We start from the raw sequence: 20744 nt of genomic DNA, 5'->3' as shown, positions 1-20744 counted from the left end.
TGCTATCTCACATCGAAATCATTCAAGGTTGACAGAAAGGTTTCATGATGAAACAGAAGCAACAAAATATGTTGTTTTTCAGAGTGCACAGATATGTGTCTTAGGAGTTTCCTCCCACTAACGTCAGCTGTTATCTTCTGGATAACAGCTGACTCAAACACTCAAACATCTTGTTCAGCGGTTTCAAGTGGACTTACAAAATGCCAATTGGCCAATTTTCAAATTAAACTGAATCTGGTCATCGAGATAAAGCCAGCAGATAGCTGTGATGTGGGTTGTGTTCACTAAAGGCCTACATCCTTCTCATTTCCTTTGTGGATATGTACTGTGGATACAAACATTGACAATAAACAAACCTTTTGACTCCACAAAAGGGCTTTGGGGCTGGCTCATGTTGTCATCAGTGGTCACAGGAACTGCTCTGGGTGAATACACATCTTACGATTGAAGCAGTTCAGGTGTGTGGAGTTTGAGATGAAGATTCATTTTTGTGCCACTGAGCCAAAATATCCGAGGGCAGGTGAGAAACATGAGTTTAGATCAGAGAGAACAAAGTGCAGGATGAGTCGACAAGGCCAAAGTCCAGTTTGACGACATCCAACATCACCACATTTAACCCTAAAACTTGCCTATTGACTTTGGACTCTTGTGATTGAGTGAGACAAACACTGTGACTCAGACCTCCCGACAATTACCAGCGTTGATCGTACACCCATGCACTCCCACAATCTGACACCATTTATTTGTTTCGTTCACCCTCCTCCATTCTTTTTCCACTGACGTTACGCCAAATCACCAGATTTGCTTCATATGGTTTCAGTATAGTTTAAAAAAAATGCATACATATGCGACAGTAGAGCTGTGGTTGCTTTAAAATAATATTTTATTTCTTTTTAAAACCTTCTTTGGACAGGAGTAACATTCCAGCGCTCTATGACAATTAAATCTTTGTTTTGGCAATACATTTAAAGTCTCCCCGTTTTCAAATGAGACCCTCCCGGGATTTATATGTGTCACTTTATTTTCCTGAAACTGTAAAGAACGGGGGGGGGGGGGGGGGGGGAGGCAGACAGACGTGTGTGTGTGTTGTGGAAGTTTGAGTCTGTTCCACAGCGAGGAGGCCAGAGCACGTGTCCGGCTGCAAAAAACTCCATATCATAGATAAGACTTTGCAACTTTTGGCAAAAGCTTCATGTCTCAAATTCTCCATCTAGCTACTAATCCTAAAGCACTTTATGCTTATCTTAATTATGCATTTCCAAAACACTTATGATTATGACTAATTATGAATTCTTAAATATGAATCATTGAACACTTTTATTATAGCTACTAAACACACAGTTCTATGCTCAAATTTCTTACAGTGTGTGTGTGTGTGTGTGTGTGTGTGTGTGTGTGTACTTTTATGACAAAGACTCCAGCACTGTGTCTGGAAGTAATCATCTCGTCGACGCCGCAGCCCCCTCCCTATGATGTAATTGGAGTTTTTTCGCGTGATGGTTCAAGATGTTCAGGGGGATTCAGGGGGACTTTTCCAAAGTAACTTCATTCATTCTGGTCTCTGAACTTGCTACCTAATTCTCTACGTTCTATTCACTAGTTTTATACCAACGTATGAAATAAAAATGTATGAGATCAACAATGACCAGAGTATTAGTTTTGCTCCTCGTGTCTCTGTGGGTTATGTCTCTGCCTGTGAGGGGTTTTTCACTCTCTAGCTGCACAGTTAGGAGGGGGAGTGAGGTTGGCTCTGTTTCAAACACAGCGATGGGGCCTCCTCCTGCCTCCACATACTGCTGAAACAACAATCTAAGGGTCAACTTTTTTTTTTTTACAGCTTTGAGCACTAATGCCTGCTTTTGCTTCTTGTTCTGTAGAAGAACACACGTTGTGAGAAGACTCCTCTGTGTGAGAGTCTAGTTTCTCTGTGAACAAGGCTGGACAGCAAATAAAAACTATTGTGCAGAGAGTTCAGTCTATGAAGGTTTAAAGAAGGTAGTGAGCGAAAAGGGAGATCGAACACTGTCATGTGACAAGTTACAGATGAGCAGTAACTCACTCAAACCTGTTTCATGCTGGAATATAATTCAATGATAACATGATACTGCAGTTTCGAGGTGAATGTGAGGTCAGAGGTCTGCAGAAAAATTAATATGTGCCAGAGGGGATTAAACTAATTCATTTGAAGACACTCATAATTAAAGCTATAACTTGGTGATAATGCTTATACACTTCTTCCCTCTTGCCTTTTTACATAGAAGCAATTCTCTATCTAACCAGAGAGAGGCAGCAGTGGGGCCTGATGCTGAAAAGTAAACATACTCTCTCTCTCTCTCTCTCTCTCTCTCTCTCTCTCTCCCTCCCTCCCTCTCGCTCTCTGTCTCTCCCTTTTGGCGAGAGGAGTCTGATCTAAAAGTTGAGGTGGGAGGGGAGAGGGTCTCCTGTATGATCCTTTGTCATAGGAAGACGTTACTCTGATCATTCATACGGAGAGAGAGAGAGAGAGAGAGAGAGAGAGAGAGAGAGAGAGAGAGAGAGAGAGAGAGAGAGAGAGAGAGAGAGAGAAGACTTCAACAGCAAGAGACACGCAAAACAACTCAGGCGCAACTATGTGAATTGGACAGAAATCAAAGGTCAGTCGCTTTTCTTTTAACGCAGAAGTCGATGCAGTCTGCTCCTAAATGTCCTTATCGATGCAAACAGTGATGCTCCGGGAGAATCGCTGCATTTCGTGTAGTTGACACCGCTGTGTCAGACCTCATGAAGCTGCCTACACAGGCTTGCTGCATGCACAGTTGTTGCCAAGTGTAGGGCTGTGGAAATATGCATCAAATGGTTTGAATGGAATTGTGTTTTCTGTTACTCATGTCAATGTAAATGGCGCAAGCGCTAAAAGAAATGTGCAAAAAGTCAAGGGAATGGATTTGAGCTGTCACAGTTATCTGGCTTTGTTAAAAGAAAACATTTGGTTTGATTTTCTTAACATTGCTGGGAAATGACACAACATCATTTACAAAAAAAAGTGGATGACAGCCAACGGTGGTCATCATTTCAAACTGTTGGGTACATCCCCAATTGTCTGTTTGTTCATTTGTTTGATGCCTGATGTTGACCGGGTTTATTGTAAAAGCAGTGCATTGAGTTTAGACCAAAAAATAATGAGTCGATTAATCGAGAAGTTGATCCAAAACATTGTGTTTGTCTGGGCAATAAGTGAGACTTGAAATGCAACAACGGTGTGAGTCTTATTCAACGAGAAAGTATTCATCTTCCCTGTGTTACCACACATGACATGAAAAAACATTTTTATCTTTTTACTCTCTGCGTTCATGAACTGGCTGTAAATTGGGTGAAGCAGTAAAAAGTGTTGCTCCTGACGTGAGGCCGGGGTTTTCTTTTTTCCAGGAGGTCTGGAGAATGAACTCATGCTGATTGATTGTGTGACTGTAAAAGGACACCCTACTTCCTGTAGGCCCTCTCTCCAGACAGCAGGAGCAGAAAATCTTGGATCAGCCATCTCTGTCTTTCTCTGCGGTGTGTGTGTGTGTGTGTGTGTGTGTGTGTGTGTGTGTGTGTGTGTGTGTGTGTGTGTGTGTGTGTGTGTGTGTGTGTGTGTGTGTGTGTGTGTGTGTGTGGGTGTGTGTGTGTGTGTGTGTGGATTCAGGAAACAACGTCTGACTTTTAAAATCCCTCTGTTTTATCACTGGAACCAATAAAATCCTCACTCAATACGATTTTTTTGAGTTATGACCTGGAGATGTATTTCACAGTTCACAGTTATTTATTTTAGCTTTCCTTTTCTTAGAGAGAGAACCACTTTCTCCTCGAATGTTGGCTGCTCAATATCTTCACTGGAAAAATCGAATTCATAATGCTGTGAAATAATGCAAATAAAGCAACATTTGAAGCTGTTAAGCTGTAACCTGCACATATTTGGTATTTTTGTATGTATTTGGCTGCTGTTTGAATGAGTGTGAGGGAATACGTTTGAGGACTGCTCGTGAGCTTCAGGCTGAAACATAGATTAAGGTGCAGAGTGCTTTCAGACTTGGTTTTTATTGGTGACACTGAGCCAGGCATAAAAAAAACTTTCCTCTGGATCTGTTTTCCAACTTAGTCTGTCGGAAAGTTTTTTTTTCTTTCCGTTTAAATATGCACATCTGAAATATCTGCTTGAATTGAGGTATTGTTGTAGAGTTGTAAGAGGTTGTTTTGAGGGACCGCAAGGCATGGATTCAACTTCCCGTGATGTTGCTTGAATTCTTTTGTTTCTACATTGAAAGATGCTTCTGTATGACGTTGCAGGAACACTGCTGTTAGGAGGGAAAGTTGAACCGCTTCAGTATATTTGTATTTCAGTGGGTGAATCCGTTTCTCACGAGGTACAACCCTTTTTGACAATATTAAGAGCAAAAAGAAGTTGCTATTTTCTTTACGCTGTGGGAGTTTCATGTTGATCCTCTCCCTTTTCTTCTTCTCAGGGAACAAAGCACGTAGGTCCCAGCTGACTCCTGCATCCGACTGAATCAGAGAAAGGAGGTCAGTGTGATGAACAGCATGCTTCCTCAGAGGAGTGCTGTGGCCACACTGGGCTACAGCTCAGGTAAGACAGTAATCTACTGTTTTAGATTTTACATTTCACATGCATGTGGTTGCATGTTGCATGCACTTAATCAAATCTGTGCTCCACCTGAGTTCAAAGAACAGATTCAGCTCAATTACAAACTATCATATGTGGAGTAGTTTAGTGCTCCATGAAGCAGGTTTATGTGGACAACCTTCCTTAACCTGGAACAGCTATTTTTGCAACAGTCCATGTTCAAGACTTTAAGGGCTTCTAGGTTTGGACACATTTTCCTTTTGGAACAAGTTTTGTGCAGATATGATAGGCAGAAAAAACACACAGAATGCTGCAATTTAGCTTCAGCAAGATACTAGCTTTTTTCCTTTATGATCTCTGACAAGCAGTTGGATGTTAATAAAATTAATAAAAAGTGAATAAGCCAAGTTGTATTTGATGCAGCTAACCAGGATTAAATTGAGACAAAGGAGTACAGCATGTGGACATTCTTTAATATCACTACTCTAAAGATTCAGCATCCAGCCACCCGTGATGACTCAGGGCACCGTCCACACACTGCGTGCTCAGTTATGTGGGCTGGGGTGGAAGTGAACTCTCTTGCAGTCGAGACTATGATGCATTCTAGCTTGTCTTGGTCCACCAGCATTCTTCCATTTTTAGAAGAAGCTGAGCCACTGATTGAGCCCATGTTTGTGTTGGGCTCAGAACTGTATGAGCGTACATTCTTCACTGGTCCCCCCCCCCCCCCCCCCCCCTTACTCAGCACATGAGTGATAGCTGAGCTGGTGCTTATTAAATGGGCTACATTAAACCAGACTCTCACACAGTCCAAAAAGGGACAGGGTTTCATGCTCTGCCAACTCCCTCTTTTCTACAGATTGTGTGAAGATTGAGCGCAGCAGCAGTGGCTCAGTGGGTGGGTCATTGCTGAGGGGCTCTCGCTCTAAGGCAGAGCTACAGGACCTGATGGAGACGCTGCAGCGCAGGAAGAGTGCTCTGGAGGCCAGTTTGAGGGCGGCTGAGTGCAACCGCAAATACCTCAGCGTGCCTTCACCTGTTGGATCCCAGTCCACCAGGCCGCTGTCGATGCTCGGCAATACCGAACGGCCTCCGTCGGCCTCCAGAACTTTGTCCTACTTGACCAGCAGCAGCGTGCCGCCATCGCCTCGCCAAGGTGAACGCCAGCTGAGCCCCAACGGCTTGCTTCGGCATTCACACTCTCGCCACCAGTCACAAGACAGTCTGCTCCTCTCTAACTCAGCAGACGGGAGCTCTCTGCTCTCCTCTTATGGGCAGCACCTACCTCGCTCTCCCAGGGTCAAAAGTGGAGCAGCCAGCGTGCCGTCCAGCCCTCGCATGAGCCGCAGGCTCTACTCTCAGTGCAAAGCCGCAGGAGACTCCCGGCAGAGGAAATACTCAACTGGCTCCCTCAACAGCCTGGGGATGTATAGTCGTTCTCTGCCACGGCTTCACAACGCAGCAGAGCCCCCTGCTCTGTCGCTACCGTCACGACACTCAGTGGGTTCCCACAGAGGCTCAGCAGGGCAGCGGCGTAGTCTCTCCTCGTTGGAGCAGCCACCAGATGTGACAGTACCAGCCAGCATGCCCAGCACTCCCAGGAGGGCCAGCCTGGCCTCTCTGAGCTCTCTGGGTGTAGATATGGATGGGACAGGCTTAGATCTGGGCTTCGGAGAGAGGAGGTTGTCCTTTGGGAAGGGTGGGCTGGGTCCAGGACAAAGGGTGGGCAGCATCAGCTCTTTGAATGGCAAAGAGGAGCTGAGAGACTATCACCAGCACCAGAGAGACGAACGACTCAGGGAGCAGAAAGTGCAGAGATTGGTGAGTTTCTGTTTGACCCTGATTCATCCACTTTTATACTTCAACAACTTCTGAACACCTTGTTTCAACGCAGGAGTTAACAGTAACAACTAAAACATAAGATAATTAAGTGTGGATCACCTGTCTACAGGAGTGCCAGCGTCTAGAGACCATCTTCAACCTGTGCACTGAGTTTGGCCATGTGGAGAGAGAGCCGGCGGGCTCAGCGGTTTCTGACCTGCAGAAGATCAATAAGGAGCTGGAGAAGCTGCAGGTGTCAGACGATGAGTCAGTGTTCTCCGACTCTCCCAGCAGCACCGCTCCAGAGAGCTGCTTTGCAGCCAAAGCCAGAGACTTCCAACTCGCTGAGGAGCAGCGGGTCAGCCAGCGTCAGCAGAGCGGCTACAGAGAGGCCAGGTCCCACTCACCTGCTATCAGCCTGAACAGCAGTGCCGCCTCACCCTCCACCCACCACAGAGCCAAAGTAAGGTTATCCAAAGCCATGCCTATCGACAAGTTATCATAAACATCAGGTCAGGAGATTGACAAATTATAAGGAAATAGGAATTCAATTAAATCAGTTATAAGTCTAAGAAATATTCAGTGGAATTTTCCTCACAGTGCTTTACAAAAGACCAATAAAGGAATAAACCTGCAACTTATTCTGCATTTTAATTTCATTAATTGTAAAATTAATTAACTCCAAGGACCATCTCAACTACATATGGGATGATTTTTATTTCAAGTACGACATAAGCTGAGAATTTCAACGAATGAATACATCACATTAGTAAAATCAGCCACAGGTGATCAAATACTACAAGTTCTACCACATAGCTACAATAGTGAATTATACATTTTGCGACAGAATGGTAGTTTGAGCTGCATTCATTGATATTCTTGGGTACACTTTGGGACAGAAGAACATTTGGCTTTGCTCATCTTGGTGCAGTTTTGTTTTGCTGCAGCTGGCAATTAGGTCGAGAGAGACAAAGCTGAATAAACCATATTTAATTTATTATACTATATTGATCCCGGAAGGGGAAATTTGTCTCTGCATTTGACCCATCCCTGTATATAGGGAGCAGTGGGCTGCCAAGGGACAGGTGACCCAGACAACCCTCTTAACCTAGTGAGCCACGGTCATGTCCTTCATGTTGCTGTTCAACAGAAGCCTTTTCGACAGCAGGGAATTAGCACGTGTAAGAGATTTAGATCTGAGTCCCTTATCTGCTTTGGTTTGAGGGTCCTGGTGTTGACTCAGGGCTCACTGGGACACTTGAACTGAACAGAGCTTTTGTTATCATTAACGCCTGGGCTTTTCCTACGATGACAAGTCAAAACAGCTGCTTTGAAAAACATTTTAAACCTGCATAAAGTAAAGTTTCTTACTCGGCTGTATGGCCTGGACTGAATGTTTTTGGTAGAGAAAGAGACATCTGTTCACATCGTGTCTTATTTGCTTTCCTCCCATCTTTTCTTTGCCTTCTCAGTTACTTCCTGCTACAGAGTAAGTGTTAGTGAGTTAAGAGAGGACCAAATTCTGGCTGAGCCTAATGGGACAAACCCATCCTGTGGAATGCAGTGTATCAGACTGCTGATAGCTTGTTGATCTTTGTTTACCTTTTGAAAGATCAGGGTAAATGCTTTCCATTTCCACACAACACCATTTCAAAATCTGGTGGAGATTACAAAGTTTCCATACATACCTAAGAAACAACAGCACATACATGACAGTATTAGTCAACACAATCTCTCTCTGAGTAAACGCAGATTCCTCAAAATCATTGGACTTGTAGTCGAGTTTTTGTTTACAGTCAACTGTGTGCAGTTTGTACATTTCCTGTTTAGGTTCAGATACAAACAGGAAAATCACAGTTGCACAAGACCTCCTGTAGAATATTCACCATTCAGGACTGTATGAGGGTCAGCGGATTACCAGGTGCTGTGATGGGTGAACCTTCAGGCACAATGAGACACTGGAAGAGTCCACTTGAATTATATTGTATTGTAGAGATGGTAGGGCAGGTCAGACTGGCACAATCAATGCTGGTTGGAACTTAGAAGAAACTGTATGCCATGCGTTATCACAATACACTAAATTGAATACATGGGGAGCAAATATCTGGGGACCCTATAACTGACACGAATTAACACAATGTACATCATTCTAAATTAACATAAATACCTCAATCATCATGGTACTGCAAACGTAAATATACTAAGAGCAAAGAAAAATCTTTTGTCCCATCAACTATTTTTGAATGTGTCACACTGTCAAGCCTCGCCGCACGTACTGAGACATGAATGAACATGTTTAATTTACAAATACAAATATACAGAATGCATCAAATACTGTGATTTCTGCTCCCATGCAGGCCACCCTCCTCCACTGTCACAGTCCTAGTTACTGGCTCTGTAAAAGCGCAGCTCTTTTTTTCACTCTAGAGCAGTAACGACCGAATGGTTTGGTCTGGTTTTAATGAAGAAGTCCTCGTTTTGTTTCTGCGCTCAACTCGAGGGAACAGGAAATGACTTTATCCCGAGGAGAATTAGTGTGTGCATGGGTGTGTGCGTGCATGCACAACGGTGTGCGGGTCTGTGGGATTGGAAGAATGCTGGTGTATATGCATGGTAAAGACATGCGCTTTTTCCAGATGTTTTGAACTTTTATGCTGAGGCGAAATGAATGTAGTGAACACATCAACACAGGGTCATCAATCAATATTCTTTCAAACACACCTTGAAGTTAAAGAAATTAGATTTCCAAGTTGAGACCATTACTCTTCTGCAGTGTGTCACTTGTGACAGAGGTTTACAGACTCCAAATACCCTTTCTTCCACCATCTGCATTCCTCTGAGCATGTGCAGGACTCACGACCCGCTTGGGAAACTATAAATCCTAGAGCTGCTGACCACATGAACCGTGACCGCAAAAACAATCATCCTGAAAGAAAGAATACCTGATAAATACAGGCTCTCTTAAATGTACCCACGATTGAGTATCAACGTATGTTTGTAGGATGTTAGTAGACGATGAAATACGTGGGAGTACTTTGACGTGACGTGGAGTGGAATCTGATAGGGATTTCCATTACTGCACAGTAGAAAATAATCCTGCCCCTGTTGTCAGAGATGCAGCTTTGGATGAGTTAAAACAGCAGCTGCTGTTTCAAAATGACAGATTCTACAAGCTGGCGAATTATTTAACAACCTATTGTACAGTATGTATGGAAAAAAAGAGTTTCCCAGGTTTAAAAAAACTTTTTTTCATCAAATATGAGAAGCTTATGATGGGGATTTTCCCAAAATATGAAGTGTCCTGTACAGCCAAGCATTGATATGCATTCCTGATGTCACTACAGGCCTTGGAGAGCGTGCAGCTGAAACAGGAAGTAACGCATATAGAGGAAGAGAGGATTCAAGTTGTGAACAACATCGAGGAGTTGGAGCAGAAGATCAAAGACCTGGACAACCAGATGGAGGAGTCTGTTCGAGAGGTAGACAGCAGAGTGCGATGTATAACCTGGCACTTGAACAGCTTTGATGGTGTTGGTTCTCATGTAGCGTGAGATAAACCGACGACTTGTTGATAACTTAAGAGCATTGTGCAGTAGTTTATCACGTAAGCTCAGCACAGTAAAGCTGATGAAGTGAGATGCAAAAGGCATGCATTCAGTCTTTTGTTTATCTCATGCTGTTTGATTGTCTATTTAATCAAGTTGGTTTTGTCAATGGCAGTTGTTTTACTCTGTGCTGCTGTTTCCTGCAGATGGAGGTGGAGTGTGCTCTGCTGGAGGGGGAACAGGAGTCGGAGTTGACCCAGCTGCAGAGGGAAAAGGAGCTTCTGGACCAACTTAAGAAAAGGATTCATAGTATTGAGAAGACGAGCCACACGGAGAAATCCCAGGTAAAATTATAGAAGGTGATCTAGCCATGGCAGACGTACTACGTGGACACAGGCTCTTAGGCACTAAAGAAGCAAACTCTAAGCAAACTCTAAGGGATCAGTTCAGTTCAACCACAGCGTCCTCTAACAGGGGCTCAGTTACATTTCCTTTAAAACCAAACAAACTAATTATGTTTCCAAGAGGAAATGCTTAAAACACCAGATCAAGAGGGTTCATCACAAATGGGATCTGCAAAGCAGCTTGGAAAGTTGATTAAAGACCCTCATTGAGAACCGTCCAAATGTGCAACAGAGAACAGTGCAGCAGTAGTTTTCCTGTGATCGACTGGGCAGAACACCTAAACGAACTCAACTGGACAAAACATATATTCTGTGTTCCCCAGAATCAGATCTCATTTATTTCACCTGTGCGGTCTGTTTTTTCATTTATTCCCAATTTGTTTCTTTTTGCAGCTTTATTATCCGTCTTGACCTTGTCCTTTGTAATCCTGGATAGCTACCTTTACTTCCTGTCTCACATTCACAACTTTTGTTCTTGCCCTGGTTTCTCTTATACCCACATTTGGGAAGGGCCCCAAATAGTTACCATGTGTAGAACAAACTGTCAGCACATCTGACTCCAATTTGGTGGAAAACTAAATAACCTGAATTCTTGGAAGGACACGAGATTTAATACTTATTACATTGCCAACAATAAGTCAAATGCTTAAAGTTTAATTTGCATTAAATACTGTGCTAAAAACACCAAACCTGGTGCCATTTCCATACAGGCATGCACAATTTATCATTCCTTCTTTGTGCCCATAGTAGATCCGATTCTTACAGAGTATTCTCGTCTATTTATGCGCGGATAATTGATTGTATTGGGGTATTATGTCTGCGTCTGCGCTGTTTCTCAGGACACTGAGGAGCAGACTAAAAGTTTGGAGGATTTGGAGTTTCAGAAGCTGGAGAGAGAAATTAATCAGGACGAAGAGAAAGCGAGTCAGAGCCAAGAGCTGCTGCGAGAGATCGCCGATTGTCAGCGGATTGCAGTCACACGCAAGGTGCGGAGAGAGAGCTTCTATGAGTGTGCATGTGGCATGTGTTGCATGTAATGCTAGCACTGCATCACTTTTTAATGTCTAGCATCCAGTCAGAAATATTTACAGCTTAAAAACGACTGTATTTTTGGAACATGATGACAGAACACACCTCAACAGTTTCCTTAAAGCAAGTCTTGATCTCAGATTTCAGTAACAGGCCCACAGAAATATCCCTCTTCTCATTTAAGAGGTTGACGTCCTGTCAGGATTGAAAAACCAAAGTGCTGAGTTTGATCTACTTTAAGTTTCTGATATTGTCAGATGAAGTGCATTTATTCGCTGCTTAATCTGACCTTAATCTGTCAAATCATGTCAAATAAAAGATCTGTTGAAGCACATTTATACTCTGTAGAACGTTTTTGCGGTGATCATTTTAAATATTTGCTTTGTTCAATTACCACATTGTGGTTTGTTGTCGTTAATCTTACTACAGGTTGTGCATGAAAATAAAGCTGCAGAATTGTGAGATATGCAGCACAAAGCATGAACTAATTGCAAGAAACAGCAACACCAACAATTGGTAAGCATGAAATACTATTTGCGTAGTACCAAAGAAAGAACTTTCAACTCAGGGCAATGCCACAGAGAGGGGGCAGAAACAGGGTGAGGATATTAAATGAATGTGTGAAGAACATGTCGTTGTAGAAAAACAAACATCTCGGAAAAATGTTGTATTTCCCATTCCGAAATTAGAATTTGGTCTTGTTCTTTCTGCTGCTGCTCCATAATAACACACATGTGCAGTATCTGCTTATGTGACGACATTATTTAGTTGACAACGTTGCAGGATATTGTGTATTGATATTGTGCTGTTTTGTTTTTCACAGGAAAGACTCATGGCGCTGAAGAAACAGTCCTCACAGATTACCTTACAGGCTCAACAAGAAAGAGAGAACTTCCATAGAGAGAAAAACAATTTGCACGTCATGCTCCAGAAGGTAAAAAAAAAAGAAAAAAAACTCTTTGATTTAAATGTTTTAACATTTGATTTCATTTACTTGAAGATCTTATCCCGATGTCTGCAGGAGAGAGAGAAACTGGCGTCTTTGGAAGGAAAGTATGCAGAGCTGTCTGAGGGACAGACCTTCGCTAACAACCCTGTAGCCATGAGAGAGGTCGGTTCAAGTTACAGCTTCAATGGCGCTTTATATTTCCACCAGCAGAGTGCTCCTCTGTCACACAGTGAACGACCAACGTTTCAATGTCTCTGATGTGATGTCCTGTTATTTTTATCCTTTCTTATCCTTCTTATTCCTCTGATTTCTGTCCATCACCGCAGCACTCCCTGAAGGAAAGGAGAAGAAGCAACAAGGAAAACTCTTGCCACCCGAGTGACAGCCTACCTCATAAGAGGAGCCAGCAGCTCCTCACCCCTTATGGCCGATCCCTGGGGCGCACGCTTCCTCCCAAGGTTATTACCTTCTTGTCAAAAGTAATCTTAGCAACCATTGAAGGCAGTGGAATCAAACTGGTTGTTTGAAAGAGCTATTGGTATTTATCGTATTTAAAGCACACTGTAACACTATGGTAGAGGCCTTACAGCAAGAACTAGAAAGAAAATGCACTGAGCTGTCTGCAGGCGTAGCAGCAGCTGAGTGGGGGCAGCGAGGTACAGCAGCTTGTAGTTCTGTTAGCTGTTCGAAAAAACACAACGTCCAAAACAACCAAAGTAGAACTATTTTCTCCCCAACTGTGTCTGTTGGCACAGAGTAGCAGCTGGGGGTCGGCGATGCACTCAGCTGTGTTGTCACTCGTGGCCCCTACCGGCTGGGGGCCTGTGGGGGTGTGTGAGGAGTCAGCAGGCAGTCAATGGCAGTATAAAACACGCGAGGAAAATGTGAGTCACTACAACCACTAGAGGTCCTTGAGCCGTAACTGGCCACTGCAAATATCATGCAGCGGAATGTGAGATTAGCTGTGGACAGACACAGAGGTGCATTAGTGATAATAAAACCGATAACTGTTTTTAAATGGTGCTCATTGTGATTCTGGACTGCAGAAAAGGGGATTTTCACTGCCCTCATTACTTGTATCCCAAACTATTTGAACTGTTTGTCTCTAGAGAATGATCCACCCAAACAGAAATTTCAGTCTGGCTTGCAACACCCACCCAGCTCATCAAGTTTGTCGTTATGTGAAGGTTGTAGAGCCTGATCCTGAACAGCATTTGTGCTGATGTTTCCTCCTCAGGCCCACTTGCCTCTGTCTCAAAGCTCCAGCTGTGGCAGCGTCATCCCACAAAACTTCAGCTTCTCCCCCCGGGACCTGAGCACCCGCCGCCTGCCCAAGAGTGAGTCAAAGTGCCAGGCTGTCACATTTTGTCTGCATCAAATCGATCCTATGTGGGCCGCTTTAAACCTCAGGCGTTACACATGTCGGACAAGAAATGTTGAAGTGAAGCAATAATCTGTGGCAACAATTTAGTCCACATCTGTTATCAAAGACAAGTCTACTGTACATTATACCAGATAGGAATTTGTGATCTTCAGCCAAATGACATGTTTGCACAGCTTGCTCAAAACGTGTAACGCATACAGAGTATCTGTATTGGTAATGGCAGTAGGCTACTTGTGATCTATGTATACTTCATTAGATGTTAGAAATCATTAGAAGATTAAATGTTCAGCTGCAGAATTTATCACGTATGATGTTAAATTCCCAATTATAATAACCATACCGTTTTTTTCCTCTATTTTTTTGAAGATTGAGAAGGATTTAAGCTAAACAGGAATTCCACAAATGTTTCAGCCTAAAACAGCAGACAGTGTCTAAAATGTCTTTTTTTTGTTGTTGTTTTCTTTCATTAGCTCTGTTTACTTTTCGCATCCCAACAGCTTCATCCTTAATTTTCCTTCATCTTTCATCCTTCCATCCAGTTGAATCAGTGTAACTTGGCCCGGTTGCTACAGACAGATTTTTATTAAACGATTATCACAAGATGCTATCCCACTTCGATCATGCATGCTGAGGGTACTTCCACTTTCTAACTGTAATATGTCCTTCTGCCAGCAGGCAACAGCAATGCACACATGAATGAAGACAGACAGAGAAGAAGCGATTTTTGCAGCAGGATGATCTCTGAGCCCAGCGTGTTCTTGGACTCCTTCACCTACCTGGACCACAGCCAGACCTCAGACACTGTCAGTGTGCACAGCTCTGACAGCCTGGAGACCAGCTTCTCCGCCTGCTCCCCAGACAACATCTCCAGGTCAGAGAGAAAGCACGATGGCGTACAGATGAAAGGTTGCTTTGAAAAGTTTAGACGGAGCAAATATGTGCGAGTCAGAAGAAGAAGAGTTGTCTTTTTAGAAAAGAAGTTGGAGCATGAAGGCTGCAGAAGATGATCAGGAGAGATATTCTGAAGAGAAAACAGAAAGAGGAAATGCTTTTTGGTTTTTGAAGAGGCTGTGATGCTCTGTGTTTGTGTCCGATGAGAGACAAACACATCCACGTGATATCTAGCCCTCCTTATGCTGTCTCACTCACAGTTACACATGAACTCATTCAGTCTCAGCCTTTGTTTGGTGTTTGTGGCTATTTGTTGTGTTTTAGGTTGGAGCTTACAAGTTAGTTTTTTTGCAAATTCAAACAAAAACCTAAAAAATAAATTCCATATATTCATTTTACGGTACGTATTTGCACAAATGAGTTTGTTTGCATGGCCTTATTTTTGGTTTTTGCAGTGTATTTTATCACCTCGATGTTTTTTGTTGTTGTTTTAGCTTATGATATGCAGTCAGAGAAATCTGGTTCTTCTCGTGTTTGACAACTTGTGTTTTCCATTTTCCATCAGCGCCAGTACGTCCAATATGGCAAAGATCGAGGAGATGGAGCGTTTACTCCGAGAGGCCCAGGCTGAGAAACTAAGACTCCTCGAGCATCGGGTAATGGGCCAAACCTAACCAAAACGTCCTGTGTTTATGGATGTGTGTGTGTTTGATGATGGATGTAATTTACACTGTGTGGCTCGTGCAGGAGCGAGAGATGGAGATGCGCAGGCATGCTCTGGAGGAGGAGCGGCGACGAAGGGAGGAACTGGAGAAACGACTGCAGGAGGAGACAAGCAGGAGACAAAAACTTGTGGAGAGAGAAGTGAAGCTCAGGGAGAAACAAAGATCACAGGTATTTAGAATAACGAACGAGAAGAGGTTGAAATCTGATGTGGGTTCTTTTCACCATAAGCTTTGTGTAAACACGTATTTAACTGCTTTCTCCATAGTCACGGCTGTTGACTCGCTACCTCCCCGTAAGGAAAGATGACTATGATCTTCACGGCCACATCGAGGCAGCTGGACACAACCCAGATGCCTGCTTCCATCTGGCCATCACTGATAAAACCTGTCGAGGCTTCCTGGTCAAAATGGGAGGCAAGATTAAGACCTGGAAGAAGCGCTGGTTTGTCTTCGACCAGAATCGCAGGACGCTCACTTACTATGCAGGTGAGCCGCTCTTGCTTTCACTTCTCTGTTGAAAATGTGCAGTTTAAGATGTGAGACAACGTTTCCACAACAGCGATGTCTCTTTTAAGCTCTGCCGGGATACTTTGGAAGCTGAGACCGAGCTTTGATCACCGTGTTGTTGGTTCTGTTTCGCCGCTGCAGACAAACATGAGACCAAGGTGAAAGGAGTCATTTACTTCCAAGCCATAGAGGAGGTGTACTATGACCACTTGAAGAATGCACACAAAGTAAGTCTGTCTACATGCCTGTGTGCGTGTCTGTGATTTTTAGTTTGTGGGATTGTCTACACGCCTCATTTACTTCAAGTAATGTTGACATCTGTTTGTCCTCTGCTTTTCTCCCTCCATTTGTCTCTCTCTCCCTCCCACACATACATGCTCTCACCGCTCTATTCTTATTTCACTGTTTCATCAACATTACATTCACTTTTGCACCCAAGAGCCCCAACCCCTCGCTGACGTTCAGTGTGAAGACCCACGATCGGGTGTACTACATGGTGGCTCCCTCGCCGGAGGCCATGCGTATCTGGATGGATGTGATGGTTACGGGTGCAGAAGGACACATGCATTTCATGGTGTAGCAGATCCCAAACAGATGAGGGTCCGCACCCCTGAATTTCGTTAAACGTTGTTGGCGGTCTGCTCGTATCAATGTAACGGTGTGCTGGGCTGAGATTGATGTTCGTCAGGTCAACGTAAAATGAACTTCTGTTTACACTTGTATTATCTTCAGCCTACAACTCACGCTCAAAAGCACACTTTATAATGTAATCATGTATAATATCAAAACAATTGATGTACAGGTTTCATAATTAAGCTATTTAGTTGTTCTTGTTGGGCCGAGAGAGGCTGAAGCGTCAGAAGATCTGCACTAATTTCGTAGTTTTTTTATCCAACTTCCTTTTTAACAAAATCTCTGCTTGTATCACACTCTCCCCTTTATATTTGGCAGTTAAAACGTGATCAGGAAAGCTTCTAAATGATCAGAAACTCAACATCTGCTACACATCTAAATAGCTTTACACACCGATGCTGCTTGTCTATGACAGATGCAGATCTGCCAAACAGCTTCCGATAACCTTACCTTTTGTGATGTTCATATCCGATATCTTCTACTTCTTCGACTTCTCGTTGGACGTCAAGCTGTATCAGTGGGTCACAACTTCCAGATAAGATCAACCAATCTGTATTTGTGTTTGCAAGAATGCCCATTTTATTATTTTTACATTTTTATCTCAAGCATTTCATTGCTGCTGCCAGACTACAGGCGTTAGCTGGTATTGTCTGCTTTTGTAAAGCAGGGCTGAATGGCCACCATCCGTATCCCTTCAAACCACATACACGTCTCTTTGCGGCACTTTTGTTCCAGTGAGTCCTAATTTGGGCTTCACATATGCAAACTTCCGTCATAGGAGAGATGATTACAGTCACTTTTCAGGTTTTATTCTTATGAATTATTCGTAGTTGTTGGAAATTATTCTCCTCATGAAAGTAGATAATCTGCCCAATTCACAATGGTACAGTGTTTCATGCCTACCACTGTGCAGCTAGCTCCCTCTATAGTAGAGGCTGCAGGCCTGATGGGATGAGGCCATGTTGTGCAGCAGTGATGCTGTGTATGTGCTGCATCACCCGCATGTTACTCCTACGCTTTCCATTATGTTTTTTCACCAGCAGAGGTCCTCAGTGCAGAGTTATTGCACTGAAATGACGTAATGCCCTCAGCAGTAGGACCATACTCATCAATGATCCATTTAATGCTTATATATCAAACATCTGCATTTATAAACACATGCATATCAATATCGTATCTGCTTTTTCGGAAGCAAGACAGAAATCACTTTCACAGCACGTTTGAATGTTTTGTAGAATCCATATGTTCGATCTGTATGTGCTTTGACTCGTTACAACAGTGTGACTGTGTTTGATAATGAAAGATCACTTTGACAGCAAGTGACCAGCTGTTGGTTTACAGACTGCAGAGGGCAGAGGAGGCTGCGGAGCCGACAGGGTTGCAGATGAGTTGTTGCCCATCCTGGATGCTTCTCAGTGGACGGAGGTCTCCGTCATGTCAACATCTCAGCTGCAAACTGCCGTCCGCTGTATGAGACACAAGTCTTGAAACCAAACAAATGACTGCATTTACATATATTTTTAATGCATTTAATATTTAATATTTTGTATACAAACAATGACAATTTTAATCGACTCTATGCTCACCTTTTTTTCAACCGTTGACATTTTTCATGTTTCAATATGAATGTGAATAAATAATGTTGATTATAAATCATATCAGTGATTTGGTTACTTTGCCTGTTGAACACTTACAGTACATAATGATTGTATGATTTCTGAAACAGGGTGGGATGAATTGGCTCTTGCTTTGCTGAAGTGTTACTTTGTGTATTGAGTGCCATAGCTTTATCTTTACACCGATATAATGTATCATCACGGTAATCGAAGGCCTTATTATATCCTTAAACCTTTTAAAGGAGTCGTCATGTTATTTATCATATGTTAGCCATGATTAGAGCCAATTCCAGTATCACTGTGGCATTCTTTTGCTAATTCAGCAGCTACCCGTATATCTGGAAAAAATGTCTCAGATGTTTTAGTAATGTAATATTATCTACAGTACATCATTTTTCAATACATTTAAAGACATCTCTTTTAGCCTTCATATTCATAGCTGTGTGTGTCTTCGGTTTCACTACATCTCAGAAAATTCTGCATTGCTGATTTTGCTCTGCGTGGCTGGTTCAGCTCCGGTCAAAGACAGTTTGGAAGCAAATTGATTATCAATGTTAAAATAAGTCATTACAGTGAATCATTAGTCTGAGTGTTATGATTCAATAATTCAATTTAAAATGATGCATAAAGCAATAACGGGTCTTATTAGCATGTATGCAGTGAGTGTGCTCATTAAGGCACTCATGTTTTTTATCTCCTCCTCTCGACACTCGCGGCCTCTCATTGGTTGACCTAGTGGGGTTGGCATGGAAACACAGAATGAAGCATGCTAAATTAGGCTCTAAAGCGGCGCATCGTCTCTCCAGAGGCAGAAGTAGACACAAACACATGCAGACCATAGAAAGCCAGGGTGGCCTCAAGGATATATGGGTGCTGTAATTTCTGTAACATATTTGGGGCAAAGGGGGGGGGGGGGGGGGGGCTGGACTGAAAGACACACAAACAACCTATAAATAGTTGTACTCTGAGACAGCTCATTCACAAGCTTTATTCCAATGTGTTCCCTGTTTGTACTTTACTCAAGGCTGTTGTCACCATCACTTATAAGCCTGAAAGACACACTGCTGTAAAACCATGTGAATGAATGCTGACAAAGGCAGCATTCACTGATTATGCTTGTTCTGGATTTATCTTTTCAAACTACATGATTCAAACCAGCGGTTTCCTGTAATGGAGAACATGATCTAATGTGTCACGCTGTGTCACAATGTGAGCCCTCATAACCAAACTTTCCGTTTAAGACCATTTTGAAACATTTTCCTCCCAAATCGCAGGTGTTACCGAGAGGGAAATCTGTGTTGTGTTTGCGCCTCAGGGGGAAACTGTTCTTTTCTCAGGGAGATAGTTTTACCCTCTGTGGTCTGTATCGGCACCTGATGGGGTGAAATCCTCGTGTTTTTCTGCGGCATTTGATGGTCCTCTTTTCTCAGCTTGCAGCCTCTGGCTTCCTGAAGTACACAGAGGTCTTTCTGCGTCACCTCCGCACTGCTTATTTTCTGTAAGAAGTTCACCCTTTGTCCTTACGCCTTATTCCTAACACCGGACTCCTTATAACAGTACCGCATGACTCAGATCAGTGTCCCGTCTGTAACCTGAGGTTTTACTCAGCGCTGCTCTGGATGTTTTTCCTACATTTTCTGCCTTTGTGCAAAATTTGAGATTTCTTTGTTGACGATAGCCTTTTCTGTTGAAGTAACTATTTGCATGTTGTTCTTTTCTGCACTGATATCAAACTGATATTAAATGTTCAAATCAAATTACCCACTCAGTCATTATGCAGCGCATCCATCGTGTGCATTTCACACTAAGAATAGCAATGACACACATTCCCTAACCCTTTTCCTGATAATAAGGTATGCATGTTAAGCGCTTTCCCTTGCGGCTGATTGGACCGCTGCTGACATTCACGTGCTCGCTTTTCAGGTCAGTGAGCTTTGCGTGTGGATGATGTTGAAACGATGTTCCTATGAGGACACTCTGAGCAAAGCTGTGGTACGATAGTGAGCCATTCGTGATTTGTCTTATCTCCTTCCTTTAACTTTTCCCTGATGCCATCTCCTTCCTCATTCAATTATTTAAAGAGATGATGTTTCGTATGATCTCACATCTTATCCGTCTGCAAACTGCCACAATCTAAAAACAAACATGCAGGATATAATTCACAATTTAAACAGATCTCCTCTTGCGAATACTCATATTGTTTTATTGATTAAACAGGAAACAGAACAACATAGATGAGACTATACACAGAGATACTGTTCTCATCTGAGTATAAGTGGGATAAGGACGTGCCAGTGTACGAGAGATCCCATCTCAGCATCCTCTCTGTCTCGCTCACAGCGTCCACAGAGCCATTCATAACGGCTGGACATATTCCACTCCTCCATCAAAACCAGTCTCTCTCAGAGTTGACAGTGAGATCTAATCATGTTACATATGAGCAGGCGGACACACAGGCACTGCACAGTTCAACATCTTGTGCAACAATGAATGGCACGTTTTTCTGCTACATACATCCAAAGATAGGTGGTGGAATGTAAATTTGGTTGTTGCATTCATTTAGAGAGCTCCTGCTGTTCTTCTCCAGACATCAATACAAAGTAAAAGGACTGGTTATTATCAAAGAGACTCGCTGGAAAG

At 43.0% G+C, this 20744-nt stretch overlaps 1 protein-coding gene across 4 annotated transcripts; it reads left to right on the top strand.

The window, feature by feature from the left end:
* The first annotated feature begins 2527 nt into the window (after positions 1–2527).
* phldb2a (pleckstrin homology-like domain, family B, member 2a) lies at positions 2528–18135 on the top strand. Of its 4 annotated transcripts, none has more exons than XM_079283678.1 (17): positions 2528–2633; positions 4482–4603; positions 5460–6421; positions 6552–6884; positions 9766–9900; positions 10173–10310; positions 11255–11356; positions 12223–12333; positions 12421–12510; positions 12675–12806; positions 13586–13685; positions 14405–14603; positions 15189–15279; positions 15371–15517; positions 15615–15834; positions 15997–16082; positions 16295–18135. In XM_079283678.1, the coding sequence occupies exons 2-17, from the start codon at positions 4549–4551 to the stop codon at positions 16433–16435; spliced, it is 3042 nt and encodes a 1013-aa protein (XP_079139804.1). In that variant the 5' UTR covers positions 2528–2633; positions 4482–4548; the 3' UTR covers positions 16436–18135. The 4 variants fall into 4 exon arrangements, with proteins under 4 accessions (XP_079139804.1, XP_079139803.1, XP_079139801.1 ...); XM_079283677.1 differs by having other exon boundaries at positions 11210–11356; positions 14408–14603; XM_079283675.1 differs by having other exon boundaries at positions 11210–11356.
* The last annotated feature ends 2609 nt before the right edge of the window (positions 18136–20744 follow it).

This window comes from Melanostigma gelatinosum, assembly GCF_949748355.1.
Source record: "Melanostigma gelatinosum genome assembly, chromosome: 14".
NCBI classification, from domain to species: Eukaryota; Metazoa; Chordata; class Actinopteri; order Perciformes; family Zoarcidae; genus Melanostigma; species Melanostigma gelatinosum.
Note: the sequence above shows the minus strand (reverse complement) of the source record. Positions and strands in the feature narration are given on the sequence as shown.